Source organism: Mustela nivalis, assembly GCF_964662115.1.
Source record: "Mustela nivalis genome assembly, chromosome: 16".
Classification (NCBI taxonomy): Eukaryota; Metazoa; Chordata; class Mammalia; order Carnivora; family Mustelidae; genus Mustela; species Mustela nivalis.
The window spans coordinates 21,374,653-21,389,694 of NC_139035.1; the positions used below are offsets into that span (position 1 = coordinate 21,374,653).

Here is a 15,042-nt window from a genome sequence, read left to right on the forward strand (position 1 = left end):
CCTTGTTTTGGTTGTGTTAAATTTCATGTGCTAACGCATCCAGCAGATTAGCTGGAACAGCAAGTGTGGCAGTTAGGAGAGGAATTGAGGCCAGTACTATAAATTTCAGAGTCTGCACAAGATTCTTCACTGAAGCCATGAATTTGGATGAAAACTATCAGAAAGCTGAGCTTTATGCTTAAGGGACGGGAAGAGGAAGCAGATTCTGTGGTCTCCTAAGAAAGAGATTGTGGGGCACCTGGGTGGCTCAGTGGGTTGAGCCTCTGCCTTCAGCTCGGGTCGTGATCCCAGGGTCCTGGGATCGAGCCCCACATTGGGCTCTCTGCTCAGCGGGGAGCCTGCTTCCCTTCCTCTCTCTCTCTGCCTGCCTCTCTGCCTACTTGTGATTTCTGTCTGTCAAATAGATAGGTGAAATCTTTAAAATTTTAAATAAAACAAAATAAAGGTTGAATCATGGCAGTTTAATATGATTTGACCTTATTAAAAAAAAAAAGAAAGAAAGTCAGAGATTGAGAATGAAGGACATTTTTGTTATCTTCAACACAGATACAGAGAATAGAGTGGTTCAGGAGTCGGGGGTCAGTAATGCCAAATGCTGTAGATGGTGAAAGAGAAGATGAGCTTACTACATAAGGTGCTGGATATTGTGATTAGAAGCTATTGAAAACCTCTGAATAATCAGTTTCAAAGAATAACCACTGAATCACTAGTTCCAAAATGGTGAAGTCTAGTTACAATAGGTTTAAGAGAGAAATGAGGAAAAACAATCAGGAAGAAATTTATCTGCACTACCATTACTCGTATTTTATAATTTCTATTGTTTTTCTGGCCCCCATGACCATTTAATCAAAAAAGATTGTTGTCTTAAAAGTATTTATGAAGTGTTACATAAATGTAACCATATTTTTTTTTTAAGTAGCTTAAATTTTCATCACATACCTCATGGTTCAGTGCTAAAGTCTTTTGTTCAGTGAAGTTTTATGACTGTACCAGCAGTTTGGCCTTTGGTTACTTTATTTTGTGTTCCAATGAATAAGAAAATTTTTCAATCAAATCAGTCTTTTTTTTTTTTTTGGTACAATGAAGTGATCTGGTTCTATCAAGAGATACTTAAGATCGGCTAATTAAATAGCATAAATTTAAATGAATTTGTCAATCTCAGCAAATGCTTTCAAGTTCAGTGTAAAGAACAAAGTGCTGCCATGCTTTCTGCTTCCTGTTAGATCCAGTCTTCTGGTCGAGTTTTACAAATTGCCAAAGCCCTGATGGAAGATGCTGGCAGATACACATGTGTGGCAACCAACGCAGCTGGGGAAACACAGCAGCACCTCCAGCTACATGTCCATGGTAATGTCATTCCCATCTTAACAAAAGAACATTTCTATTTTTTTTTAACATGATGGGTCATTTTTATTGAATTACACTGTGAAAGAAACAAGTGTTTATTTTCATCTGTGTGAAAAAAATAGTTTTTTTAAAATCATTGTTGTAATTATAATTGCTCATATTAAGATAGCTGTTCGTCAAGATATCTGTCAAGGGGCGCCTGGGTGGCTCAGTGGGTTAAGCCGCTGCCTTCGGCTCAGGTCATGATCCCAGGGTCCTGGGATCGAGTCCCGCATGGGGCTCTCTGCTGAGCAGAGAGCCCACTTTCCTCTCTCTCTCTCTCTCTCTCTCTGCCTGCCTCTCTGCCTACTTGTGATCTCTCTCTGTCAAAAAAATAAATAAAATATTAAAAAAAAAAAAAGATATCTGTCAAGATCGCCAGGTTGCCAAATAGGATTCGCTAGAGCTCATAAATAAATAAACATACTACCCTATGTTTTTAATTATTTTAATTCTGTTGACTAATAACTTTGTACAGGAAATTTTTGTTGTGAAGAGAGAGTTGCAGGATTGTTCCTTAGCATTTTCTGTGATTTTCTTTGCTGGCTGTATGAGGGATTTTGATAAGTAGACGCTATCCTTAACTCAAGATCTTCTCTCATGTACTTTAACAAAAAGTCTGGGTGGCCATGGACTATCTCATGAATATTACAGCTTCATAATAAACTTAAAAGATGATTTGACCTTGAATGTGAGACTTCAGATCTCTGGAGTCTCATTAGAAAAGGGTCATGAATTGTAGGCTTGGACTTTCCTGATTAAAGAAGGCTATCCAAGATTTCCATGTATACCTTTTCATTTTCTCTAATCCTTGTGATTGCTTGTTAAATCCTTTATTCATTCACTTCATTTATTCTTCATTCATTTATTCATATATTCACTTTACATTTACTGAATTATTTAACCTAAAAAGATGCTCTAGGATCTAGCTTGATTCCAGTTACATTATCAGTAGGCAATCAAATCTTTAAAAATCTTAAAAAATGAAAAATCTTAAAAAATATTAATCTTAAATCTTAAAAATCTTCAAAAAATGAAAAAGTAAACTGTAAGTGAATGAAAAAATTTTAATTAGACATTACATTCTTCTCATTTACTTCTTTATGCAGTTTATTTTATTTAAATCAATGAGTTTAAAGATTCAGATCATCAGTTCCCTAAATGTTTTTAATAAAACAATGTGTTTTCCCCCTTTCCCCAAATATGAACACCTAATTTATGGATGTCATACACACAAAGCATGTTCCTTAAGAGGACTTTAATTTTTCATTTACTGATTGACTTAAAGGCCAATATCTGATTATAACTATCTTGAAATCAGCTTAATTGAAATTGACCCTGCTTTCCCTTAAGTTACTTTGAATTTACCTTGTTCCTCATAAGGCCTTCTGTCTCTAGTGTTTTCTGCCAGCTGTCTCCAGCACATACTGAGATTTCCACTTCCATCTAAGAGTGTTCTGTGGGGGGGCTTACTTTCCTTTCCCCATTTTCCTACCCAAAGGCTCCTTTTCTCATCATTGTACAGGCTATTTATCTTTTCCCTTAAAATAATTTCAGTCCTTATCTAGTCTCCGTTGTTGGTTAAAAGGAAACAATCACGTGGGATAACGTGATGTGCTGCCATCATCTCAGGCCCCAGAGTCAGACCAATTGTGGTTTAAATTCTATGCTAACCATGATCTATGTAACCTTTAGTCAACCATTTAATTTCTCTGGGTATCTGACTTACAGAGTGCTTTGGGGGTTTTGAGGTGTTAGATGTAAAATATTTCCCACTTTTACTGTCTCCAGTGGTATCAAAAAGAAGGGTGTTTTTGTTCTCTAGACTGGATTAAAATATTAAATGAAGACTGTATATTGAAGGACAGAGTATGTTTCTCTAGAGCTGGAACAAACCAAACTTCAGTGTTCATAAAAATCATATGTATTACATGTTAAAAATACAGCTTCCTGGGCCCAGTTCCAGATCTCCTGAAACAGCTTTCTGATGCAAGTGGTCTGTATGTCATTACTCAGAGAAACATTGGCCCAGACTTTAAGAACTGGCTTAGAGACTTATTAATGTAGTCAAAAATTATTGAAAACCAGAGTTCATGAAAGAAATTAAGGATTCCATCAAAAACAAAGCAACAACAGAAATAAACAAACAAACAAAAAAAACCTCCCAGAGTCAATACCTAAGAAAACACAAGTCAATTAACCTACAATCTGAATATGGTAACAAAATATATGTTAGCAAGGATTGTGATTAGGGTACACACCTATACAGAAAATCATCAGAGAGAGGGGCAACAAGCCAGAAGACATCTGAGGTAATGTGAAAAGAAACAGAAGGTTAGTCACTGTAAGGATTTATTAAGTGCTACCATATTGGATGGAGAATATAAAACAATCTTCTTGATACAAATCACAAATGAAATAGAGGTAAGATACGTTATAGTACCTGAAAATGTTTTACTAATATGACCTTGACTTGTTCAGATAACAGGTCACCAATCTGAAAGGAGACTAAATGATGAAGTAAACTTCTAATATAATACTAATTATGATCAACCTGAAGGGAAGTAATTGGCCACTGTACAGGAATCTGGACAGAAAGCTGACATATCACCTTGGCACTCCTGATACCTGATGTCACATTGGATGTAAATGGCTCCCAACTTGATTCTGTCCCCTTCAATACTTATATTAATAACTTCAGAGTGAATTGGAGAAGTTAATAAAAAGTGTAGAAATTTCTAAAGGATTAGTTGACCAAAGATTTCAAAAAGATTTCAGAAGTTAAAATGACAAGTTAATCATGTAAAACACTACGTAAGAACAGGTTTGGAGCAGAGTGGCTTAAAGACACCACACATTGAAATACTAGAGATATCAATGGCGTTCTGCAATTACTATAGATACAATCATTCAATTTCATAAGAAAGCTAAGTAACCTTAAAAGTAGGTCATATTACAATATAAACAATAAGAAAGGAGTTAGCCCTGTTATACTTTCACTCTCTGAATTCTTCTGAAGTGTTATATCCATTCCTGGTGCTGTATATTAAGAGGGACATTGAAATATCTATAGAGAAGCAACTATCATTTAATTTATTTTTAAAAAAATAATTTATTTAACCAATCTTTAGTTGCTTTCTGAGGAAAAGAAACTCAGTTTTACTGATGGGTTAACACATTTAGCAAATGAGCATTTACTATAATTCGCATCCAACTGTATTCAATCCTAAGAAATTCAACTTTACAATTGTTTAGTATTTTCCTTTTTTATAAAAAAAAAAAAAAGATTGTACATGCTTCCATTCTTTGCAAGCACTTAAAAAGTGTTTTCAAAAGGCTAAGTAAGGGTGAATTTTCTCCTGGAAAACATAGAAGACTAAGTCATAATCATGAGGAGAGGAACATTCTTATGATCCCCTAGGTTTCTTAGGGGAAGTTCAGTCCATTATAGAAGGCAGAGACTCTCAGTAGGTGGTCCTCTTTAATCATCAAAGTTTCATAATTCTGAAAGTTCTAATTCTCTAGACCAAACTATGAAATTTTATCTAAACCTCGGATATTTGCCAAGTGAGACAGATGTTTCCACAAACAGATGATTACTTGGAGTTTAATGTCTCAAGCATTCATTACATCTGCACTTAATTATATCCTAGGAAAGAGTAACCAAGGTGAAACACCCAAAAGTGGCATGTTGTGGTTAAAAGCATGGGCTTTGAATTTGTGTCCCTGTACTGCCAAGTAAAACATGAGGACAATAGGCTTAGATACTAACTTTTTAAATCTGTTTTTTCATCTGTAAAATGGGAAGGATAATGATAATATAATTGGAAGGTTGTTGTGAGGATTGAATGAAAGACTACATATGCTTACAAACTTATAAACTTAGCCTGGTGCCTGGTTTCTAGTTATCATCTGTAAATGGTAGGCTAACACCTGTTTTGGCCAAGTGGATATTTGGGTTTGGCCCTTCTCACAGCACCAACATTCTCAAAATGTATCTGAAGTTCTGGTGGCTTTACTGTTGGCCAGGAACCATCTTGGGTCTCTATTAGTCGTCTGGTGAAAACATTAGTAGAGCACCCCTTAATTTAATTTTATTATTCTGAAGTATTTGCTTGGCTAACATCTGCTAACACCCACTTAAGAAATGTTCTTCTATCGTTTCTGTCTTTTGCTTAATAGCTCGCTCACTTGTGACCTAAAGGAGACTTGAGAATGTTGTGGGGAATTTTTTTCCTTTTTCTTTTTTTAATAGATAAATTCAGAATTCTAGTATTGTCTTAGTATAAATAAATTTATTACCCATTATATCATAATTTTGGTGGTTGGGTGGGAATAACTCACTTTTAAATCAGTTATGTATTCAATTGAATTTAGGATATGAAAAAGTCAACACACCTGTGAGTAATTAAAGTCATAGGTAAAGTTTTGCCCATGATATGTTCAGAAGCAGGTATTGTGGTTTTGGGATGGTAATGCTCATGCAGCTTTTGGAAGAAGGAGAATGGAGGAAAAAACCCAACAAATTGAATATAATCCAACCTCTTGCTTGGAGTATGCAGACTTTATTGTTACCATAAGATCTTGTTACCTTACTAATGTTTCTGTCTCAAACAGTGCTCATTGAAATTCAAAACTGCAAGATGATTCTTTTAAATTCTAGAAGGAAATTATATATATATATATATATATATATATATATATATATATATATATGGATAAAGATGATGTCATATACATACATATATGTGTATATATATTATATATATATATATAAAGATGATGTCATATACATACATATGACATCATCTTTATCCATTCATCTGTTGTTGAACACTTAGATTGTTTCCATATCTTGGCTATTGTGACTAATGGTCTAATGAACATGGCAGTAGATATGTCTCTGAGATACTATTTCATTTCCTTCAACTATATGCCCAGAAGTGGGATTGCTGGATCATATGGAAGTTCTATTTGTCATTTTTTGAAGAGCCTCCACAATGGCAATAGCAATTTACATTCCCACCAACAGTGTACAAGGGTTCCTTTTTCTCTACATCCTCACCAACACTCATTGTTTCTTGTGCTTTTTATAATAATCATTCTAACACATGCGAGATGATATCTTATTGTGGGTTTGATTTGCCTTTCTCTGATGACAAGTGATGTTGAGCACATTTTCATGAATCTGTTGGTCACTTCTTAGTCTTTTTTGGAAAAATGCCTATTCACATCCTTTGCCCATTATTTAATCTATTTGGTTTTTTTACTTTTGAGTTTATAAGTTTCTTATGTATTTCAGATATATGGTTTGCAAACTTTTCTTCCATTTAGTACATTTTCATTTTCATTTTGTCAATTGTTTTCTTCGCTGTACAGTTTTTAGTTTGCTGTAGTCCCACCTGTTTATTTTGCTTTTGTTGTTTGTGCCTTTGATGCCATATCCCAGAAATCAGTACTAAAATTAATGTTAACTAACTTTCCCCATATGTTTTCTTCTAGGAGTTTTGTGGTTTCAGGTCTTATATTTAAGGCTTTCATCCATTTCAAGTTAATTTTTGAGTACTACACTGTCTTGATTACACTAATTGATTTTCATATCTTAAACCAACCCTGCCTTCCTAGGATTAGACGCTCTTGGTCATGGTGCTTAATTTGTTTTCTCTGTTGCTAGATTCATCTTATTAGTATTTTCTTGATTATTTTTGTCTGTCTTCATAAGGGATATTGGACTGTCGGGTGCTTACATTGACTCTGTCTGTTTTTATTATCATGGTAAAACTAGCCTCTTAGAATGGTTTTAAAAGTCTTCCCTCTGATCTATTTTGAGAGGTTTGTGAAGGATTCACATTAATTTTTCTTAAATGTTTTGTAGAATTCCCAGTAAAGCCATTTGAGCCTGGGATTTTCTTTATGGGATGTTTTTTATTACTGACCTAATTTTTATATTTTTATTTATCTATTCAGATTTTCTATTTTTTCCTGAGTCAGTTTCAGTAATTGGTGACTTTCTAGAAATCATCTGTTTCATCTGGATTATCTAATTTATTGGCACACACTTTTTAATAATTCCCTCATAGTCCTTTTTAATTCTGTAAGGTCCATATTAATGACCTTAGTAATAATAATAATGGCCAGTAATGACCATAGTAATGACGAGTTTTTATTCCATGACCCTTCTTTCATTTCTAATTGTAGTAATTTAGTCTTCTCTCTTTTGTCTTGGTCAGTTTATCTAAAATTTTGTCCATTTTGTTGATCTTTTCAAAATATCAGGTTTTGGTCTTATTGATTTGCTCTTTCTTTTTCTTTTGTCTGTTTAATTTATTTATGCTCTAATGTTTATTATTTCCTTCCTTCTAATTGTCTTGGATTTACTTTACTCATCTTTTTTCTGGCTTCTTGAGGTAGAATGTTAGATTATTGATTTGAGATTTGTTTTTGATATAGTTGTTTATAGCTACACATTTTATTCTGATCATTATTTTGTGTGTATCCCGTAAGTTTTGGTATGTTGTCTTTTTATTTAAATTTATCTTAAAGTATTATCTAATATTTCATATGATTTCTTTGACCACTTAGTTACTTAAGAGTGTGTTACTTAATTTCCATATATTTGTGAATTCCCCAAATCTTCTCTTGTTATTGAGTCATAATTTTATTCCACTGTGGTTAGAGAACATACTATGTGTGGTTTTAATCCTTTTAAATGTATTGGGACTTGTTTTATGCCTAACTTACAGTCTGTACTTGAGAATGTAACATTTGAGAAGAATGTGTATTCTGCTGTTGTTGGAGAGAGTGTTCTATGTGTACATGTGGTTTATACTGTTGTTCAAACCTTCTGTTTTCTCACTGATTGTCTATTTAGTTGTTCTACCCATTGAAACTGGAATATTGGTGTCTTCAACTATTATTGTTGAATTATCTGTTTCTCCTTTTGATTGTGTCAGTTTTTATTCCATGTATCTTGAGACTCTATTATGTAAATGCATGATTATAGTTGTTATATATTTTTATGTGTTCACAGTATCATTTAAAACTGTCCTACTTTTTTGCTAGTAATTTTTGTTTTAAAGTCTATTTTGTTCCATATCGGTGTAGCCTCTGTGATTTTTGTTTGGTTATTATTTGTATGGTATATCTTCTTATAATCTTTACTTTCAACCTACTTGCATCTTTGATTCTGAAGTGTGTCTTTTATAGACAACATTTAATTGGGTCATGTATTTATTTTTTATTTTTAAAATCTCTTCTGCTAGTTTGTGCATTTGAGAAGTGTTTAATTCATTTACACTTAATGTAATTATGGACATGATAGTTTTATGGTATACCATACTATTTTTTATATGTATTATGTCATTGAGTTTTTTTTTCTCCATTACTGCTTTTTTATATTAAATAACTAATCTCTTGTGTATCATTTTGTTTATCTTGTTTCTTTTACTATATTTTTTTAGTTTATTTTTTGTAGTTGCCTTGAGGATAACAATTAGCATCTTAATAATATACTATGGATTAATAATTTAATTTCAATTGTATAAAGAGCTTTGTTCTTTTATACTCTCTTCCATTTTCCCTCATTTGTCTTATTATTGCCATACAAATTGCACCTTTATTCATCATGATTCCATCAGTATGGACTTGCAATTACTGATTTATGCTATTGTCTTTTAAATCAGAGAGGAGACAAAAGTTATGCTTGAAATATAGTTTTACTATCTTTACTATTAGTTACTTCTACTAGTGCTCTTTATTTCTTCATGTGTATTAGAGTTACTATTTCTTTGCAACCTGAAGGACCTTTAGTATTTCTTGTAAGGCTGGGGACTAGCAGTGAATTTTCTGGTTTTTTTTTTTATTTGTTTTTTGGTTTTTGTTTTCTCCATGAATGTTTTAATTTCTCCTTCAAAAGGATAGTCTTGGTAGAGATAGAATTCTTTGCTGATAGTCTTTTTCTTTTCAGCAATCTTAATAAGTCTCCCAATGCCAATGTTTTTTTGATGAATAATCAGCTGATAGACTTATTGAGGATTCCTGTACATGATAAGTCACTTCTCTTCCTTGCTGCTTTTAAGATTTTCTCTTTATCATAATATATATAGGTGTGGGTTTCTTTGAGTTTACCCAATTTAGAGTTTGTTAAACTTCTTAAATGTGTGCATTAATGTTTTCATTAATATTGGGGAAGCTTTCGGTGGCGCTTGGGTGGCTCAGTGGGTTAAAGCCTCTGCCTTCAGCTCAGGTCATGATCCCAGGGTCCTGGGATCGAGCCCCACATCAGGCTCTCTGCTCACCAGGGAGCCTGCTTTGTTTCTCTCTGCCTGCCTGCCTCTCTGCCTACTTGTGATCTCTGTCTGTCAAATAAATAAATAAAATCTTAAAAAAAAAATATATATTGGGGAAGCTTTCAACCATATATCTTCAAGTATTCTCTCTACACTTTTCTTTCTCTCCTCCCCTTTGGAACTTTCATTATGCATAATGCTTGATGGTGTCCCACAGGCCTCAGAGTCTCTGTTCTGTTCATTTTTCTTTGTTCTTTTTTCTTTCTGCTCCTAAACTTGGATCATTTCAATTAACCTTTCAATTACTGATTCTTTCTCTTCCAACTCAAATATTTCACTTTTAAATTTTAGACTTTCTATTTGTTTCCTCTCTACAATTTCCAGTTCTTGATCAATTCTCTCTATTTAGTGAAACATCATTCTCCTAACTTCCTTTAGATCTTTAGACAATCATTTCTTTTAACTCTTGGAATGTAATAAAATAGCTAATGAATTTTTAAATATTTATTTATTTATTTATTTATTTATTAGAGGCCAAGGGGAAGAGACAGAGAATATCTCAAGCAGACTCCATACCCAGCACAAAGCCTGACACGGGGCTCAATCTCATGACCCTGAGATCATGACCTGAGCTGAAATCAAGAGTTGGATACTTAACTGACTGAGACACCTAGGCATCACTTAAAATAGCTGATTTAAAGTAATCGTTTAATAAGTTCAATATTGGGCTTCCTTGTGGACATTTTCTCTTGACTGTTTTTTTTCCTGTGCATGGACCATGCTTTCTTATTTCTTTGCATGTCTCCTAACCTTTGTTAAAAACTAGACGTTTTAAATAATATAATATGGCTTGCAATGATGTTCAACATCAAGAATCATCAGAGGAATGCAAATCAAAACATATCCCCTCACACCTGTCATAATAGTTAAAACACAACACAAGAAACAACAAGAATTGACAAAGATGTTGGGGGAAAGGAACACTTGCGCACCATTGGGGGGAATGCAAACTGGTGTAACCACTGTGGAAAACAGTACATAGGTTCCTCAAAAAAATAAAAATAGAATTACCTATGATCCAATAATTCCATTGTTGGGTATTTACCCAAAGAATGCAAAAACACAGGGAGGACTGGGTGGCTCAGTCATTAAGCATCTGCCTTCAGCTCAGGTCATGATCCCAGGCTCTTGGGATCAAGCCCCACACCAGGCTCCCTGCTCAGCGAAAAGCCTGCTTCTACCTCTCCCACTCCTTCTGCTTGTGTTCACTCTCTCACTGTATCTTTCTCTGTCAAATAAACAAATAAATCTTTTTTAAAAAGAATACAAAAACACTAATTCAAAAAGATATATGAACCCCTATATTTATTGCAGCATTACTTACAATAGCCAAATTATGGAAGCAACCCAAGTGTTCATCAATAGATTAATAGATAAGGAAAATGTGGTATTGTAAGATAGATAGATGGATGGTAGAGAGACAGCTGTAGTGGAATATTACTTATCTGTGAAAAAGAATGAAATCTTACCACTTGCAACAACATGCCTGCATCTAGAGAGTATAATGCTAAGTGAAATAAGTCAGTCAGAGAAAGACAAATATGATAGGCTTTTACTTATATGTAGAATTTAAGAAACAAAAGAACAAAGAAAGGGGTGCCTGGGTGGCTCAGTCATTAAACGTCTGCCTTCAGCTCAGGTCATGATCCCAGGGTCTGGGATCAAGCCGCACATCAGGCTCCCTGCTCAGCGGGAAGCCTGCTTCTCCTTCTCCCCTCAACCCTGCCCACTTATGTTCCCTCACTCACTGTGTCTCTCTCTGTCAAATAAATAATAAAATCTTTAAAAAAAATTTTTTTTAAATAAAAGAACAAAGAAAAAGAGATAAACCAAAAAACTGACCCTTAGCTATGGAGAACAAACTGATGGTTACCACCAGAAGGGAGGTGGTCAGGGCAATGAATGAAATAGGTGAAGGAGATTAAGAGTACACTTAACATGATGATCACTGTTGATGTATATAATTATTGAATCACTATATTGTACACCTGAAACTAATGTAACACTATACTTTAACTATACTAGAATTAAAAAATAAAAATTAAAAAAATAATAATATAATGTGGCCATTTTGGAAACCATATTCCTTTCTTTCCATAGTTGTTGTGGTAGTTATAATTGCTGTTGCTGGGTTTTTTGTTTTGTTTTGTTTTTGTCTTCTGTTTATTTATTTAATGAGTAGGTAGAATACTGTTAGTCTCCAAAATGTTCACACCCTACTCTTAGAACTGTGAATATGTTAAATTACATGTCAAAGAGGTATTAAGAATACAGATGGAATTAAGATCGCTAATTAACTGACCTCAAAATAGGGAGATTACCCATGATTATCCAGATAGACCTAGTGTAATCAGAAGGACATTAAAAGTGGAAGGAGGAGTCAGGACTTCAGAGTGATAGGATGTGAAACGATCTTATGAGTCCTCCACACATTACCATTGCTGGTTTTGAAGATAGAGGAAGGGAGGCCACAGCTAAGAATTATAAGTGACTTCTGTAAATTGGAAAAGGCAAGTAAATAGATTCTCCTCTGCAGCCTACAGAAAGGAACTAAGCCCTGCTGAGACATTTATTTTAACCCAGTGAGACTGTGTTGGACTTCTTACCCATAGAACTATAAGATAATAAATTTGTATTGTTTAAACAGTCAAGTTTGAGGCAATTTGTTGTGAAAGCAAGAGGAAACTAATATCATGAGTTTTCTGAACAATTTCTGTGAAGTCTGTTTTTACAGATTGAACATTCCCCTGGGGAAAAGGCTGTTTGCACTAAGCAAACTCTGAATCTGATTAAATAAAGAGAAGTCCTTTGAGTGTGGATTTTGAAGCAAGGGCCAGATAGGTCAAACAGTGACAGTTTTCTAGGAATGATGCTCTTAGGTAGCTCCAAACCCATTCTGCTTATTTCAGTATCTGCTATGCTGCTTTTTCCACTGTGGTTGCTACGCTATCTGTTTTCAAGTTTACTCCTGATCTGTGGAGAGAGTGGTGGGAATAGAGGGAGATAAAATGCCATAAAACTCACTGCTGTTAATGAGATTTCGTTGTTTTTCTTGAATAAACACTTCTTGGATTGTTGCAAGTCTTTGGTTAATTTCCAGAGTTCTGAAAAAGTTGATTTTCACAAATTTTCTAGAGTTCTTGTTTCTTTTATGGAGGAGTGGATTTTTGGAGTTCTTACTCTGCCATTCTTGCCCGACATCTCATCTTTTTTTTCTTTAAGTTCTCTAGGGGAGGAAAAATAGCCAACTCACTCCATACCTCTTACATTTCTTATTCTTACCATAATGTTTTATTATAGCAGTTACATAGTCTGTCAAAGCCTTCAGTGATCACTTCAGTCCAGAAGGCTTCAAGTGAGTATTTAAATAACTGTTTAGAAGGAATGTGCCATGGACTAATTATTTTTCCTTTTCAGTTGGAAAAGTCATATAGCCATATTTAAAGGTCTTTTGTGTTTAAATACCATATTATTCATCTGCATTCAGTGCAGAAAACAGAAACATTCTAGGCATTTCAAGCAGGAAGGATTAACACACCAAATTAAATGCAAACAGATATGAAGGAGGTTTGGGTTCTAGGCTTTGTCTTCAGGACGACCTCCAGAAATACATACCGAGATCTGACCACAAAGACATTTACCCTGAGGACAGATTTTATTATTAACTTGTTGAAAACCAACTTTGAGTTTCATTGCCTTTTGTTGTTCGTTTTGCTTTTTTTTTTTTTTTTTTTTGGTATTGTGTTCTGCTTTAATTTTATTATTTATTTATCCCTGACTTCTTTTGGTTTATTTTATTGGTTTTTTCTGGATTCTGAGTTGAATGTGTAGACCACTTATTCCCTTTTTTCTTAGTTTTTAATATGTTAAAGAGGGCCCTAGGATTTCCTTTGAGTACTATACTGTATAGCAAGTTGACATAGTGTATGTTTTCGTTTTAATCAGTCTCATTCTATTTTATTTTTTTCTTTAAACTTTTGTCTTGATTTCCTCCTTAATGATGTCTGCCCCTTATAAAGAGCTTTTTGTTTGTTTTTTATTTCTACTCATTTTTATTATAGTCTTATTAAATTGTGGTTATAAATGATTTCTTGAGATTTTGCAGCCTCATAATATAGTAAGTTATGAAAATATTCTATGGGCATTTGAAAAAAACATGTATTCTTTGTTAACTTCAAGTGTACATAGACACAAATATACACGCACAGTCTGGATGGGTAATTTATTTTTCAAATTCTTTAAAACTTAATTTTTATTTTACTATAATCAATTCCTGAGAAAGGTGCACTAAAATATACTACCAGATTTTTCAAATTTTTCCTGCTCTTTAGCAACTTCTGCTTTGTTGTTCAATGCATAAAGCATTGCAATTATAACATATTCTTCATGAATCGTGACCTTTTAAGTAATAGAAAGCATGTTGCTTTGTCATGTTTAATGATTTTTGCTCAGTATACCAGTTCGTCAGAAATTGATGTCACCCTGTTGTCTGGCATATGTTTTCCCAGCTCTTTATTGTCAGTATTTTTGTGAGTTTTATATTTATGCTCTTTATCCACTTGGAATTTTTTATTAAAGAAAATAGTGTTGGGGGAACCTGGGTGGCTCAGTCAGTTAAGGGTCTGCCTTCAGCTCAGGTCATGATACCAGGGTCCTAGAATGGAGCCCCACATTGGGCTCCCTGCTCAGTAGGGAGCCTGCTTCTCCCTCTCCCTCTGTTTCCTGGCTCATGCTCTCGTTCTCACTCTCTCTCTCTATCTCAAAATAAATAAATAAAATCTTAAAAAAAAAATAGTGTTGGGGCACCTGGGTGGCTTAGTCAGTTAAGCATCTGACTCTTTGATTTCAGTTCACGTCATGGTCTCAGTGTCAAGGAATAGAACCCCGCATTGGGGTTTTGCTCAGCAGGGTTCTTCTTTGGATTCTCTCTCTCTCTCTCTCTCTCTCCCTCCAACCCTCTCCCTCACTCTCTCTCTATCTCTCAAATAAATAAATCTTTAAAAATAAAAAAATGTTAACCCACAGATGTGTAAACTCTTTGTCTATTGAATAAAAAACTAAGCTCATTCACATTTATAAGCTCTTGATTTATGTAGTTGATTTTTTTTCTTCTTATTTATTTGTCTTTTCTCCTTTCCTCTTCTGTTTTTACTAGATTAATGACTAGATGGATTGCTTGATTGTAAATGGGGTGGAGTTAAAGAGCTCCAGTGTACTAAATGAGTTTAATTTAGCAAATCTTTAAAATGTAGTTTTTCTATAAACTTCAGATACTAACTTATATCTACAGCATCTTCTCAGAAAAAGA

The 15,042-nt window shown here is 34.1% G+C and overlaps 1 protein-coding gene across 3 annotated transcripts in view; it reads left to right on the plus strand.

The window, feature by feature from the left end:
• The window catches only part of HMCN1 (hemicentin 1), a gene marked incomplete at its 5' end in the record, with an annotated part of 468,943 nt that overhangs the window by 294,866 nt on the left and 159,035 nt on the right, over positions 1-15,042 (plus strand). For all 3 annotated transcript variants that reach the window (XM_082702942.1, XM_082702943.1, XM_082702944.1), the window contains one exon: positions 1,224-1,347. In XM_082702942.1, the coding sequence (XP_082559068.1) occupies positions 1,224-1,347 (124 nt within the window). The remainder of the gene's footprint in view (positions 1-1,223; positions 1,348-15,042) is intronic.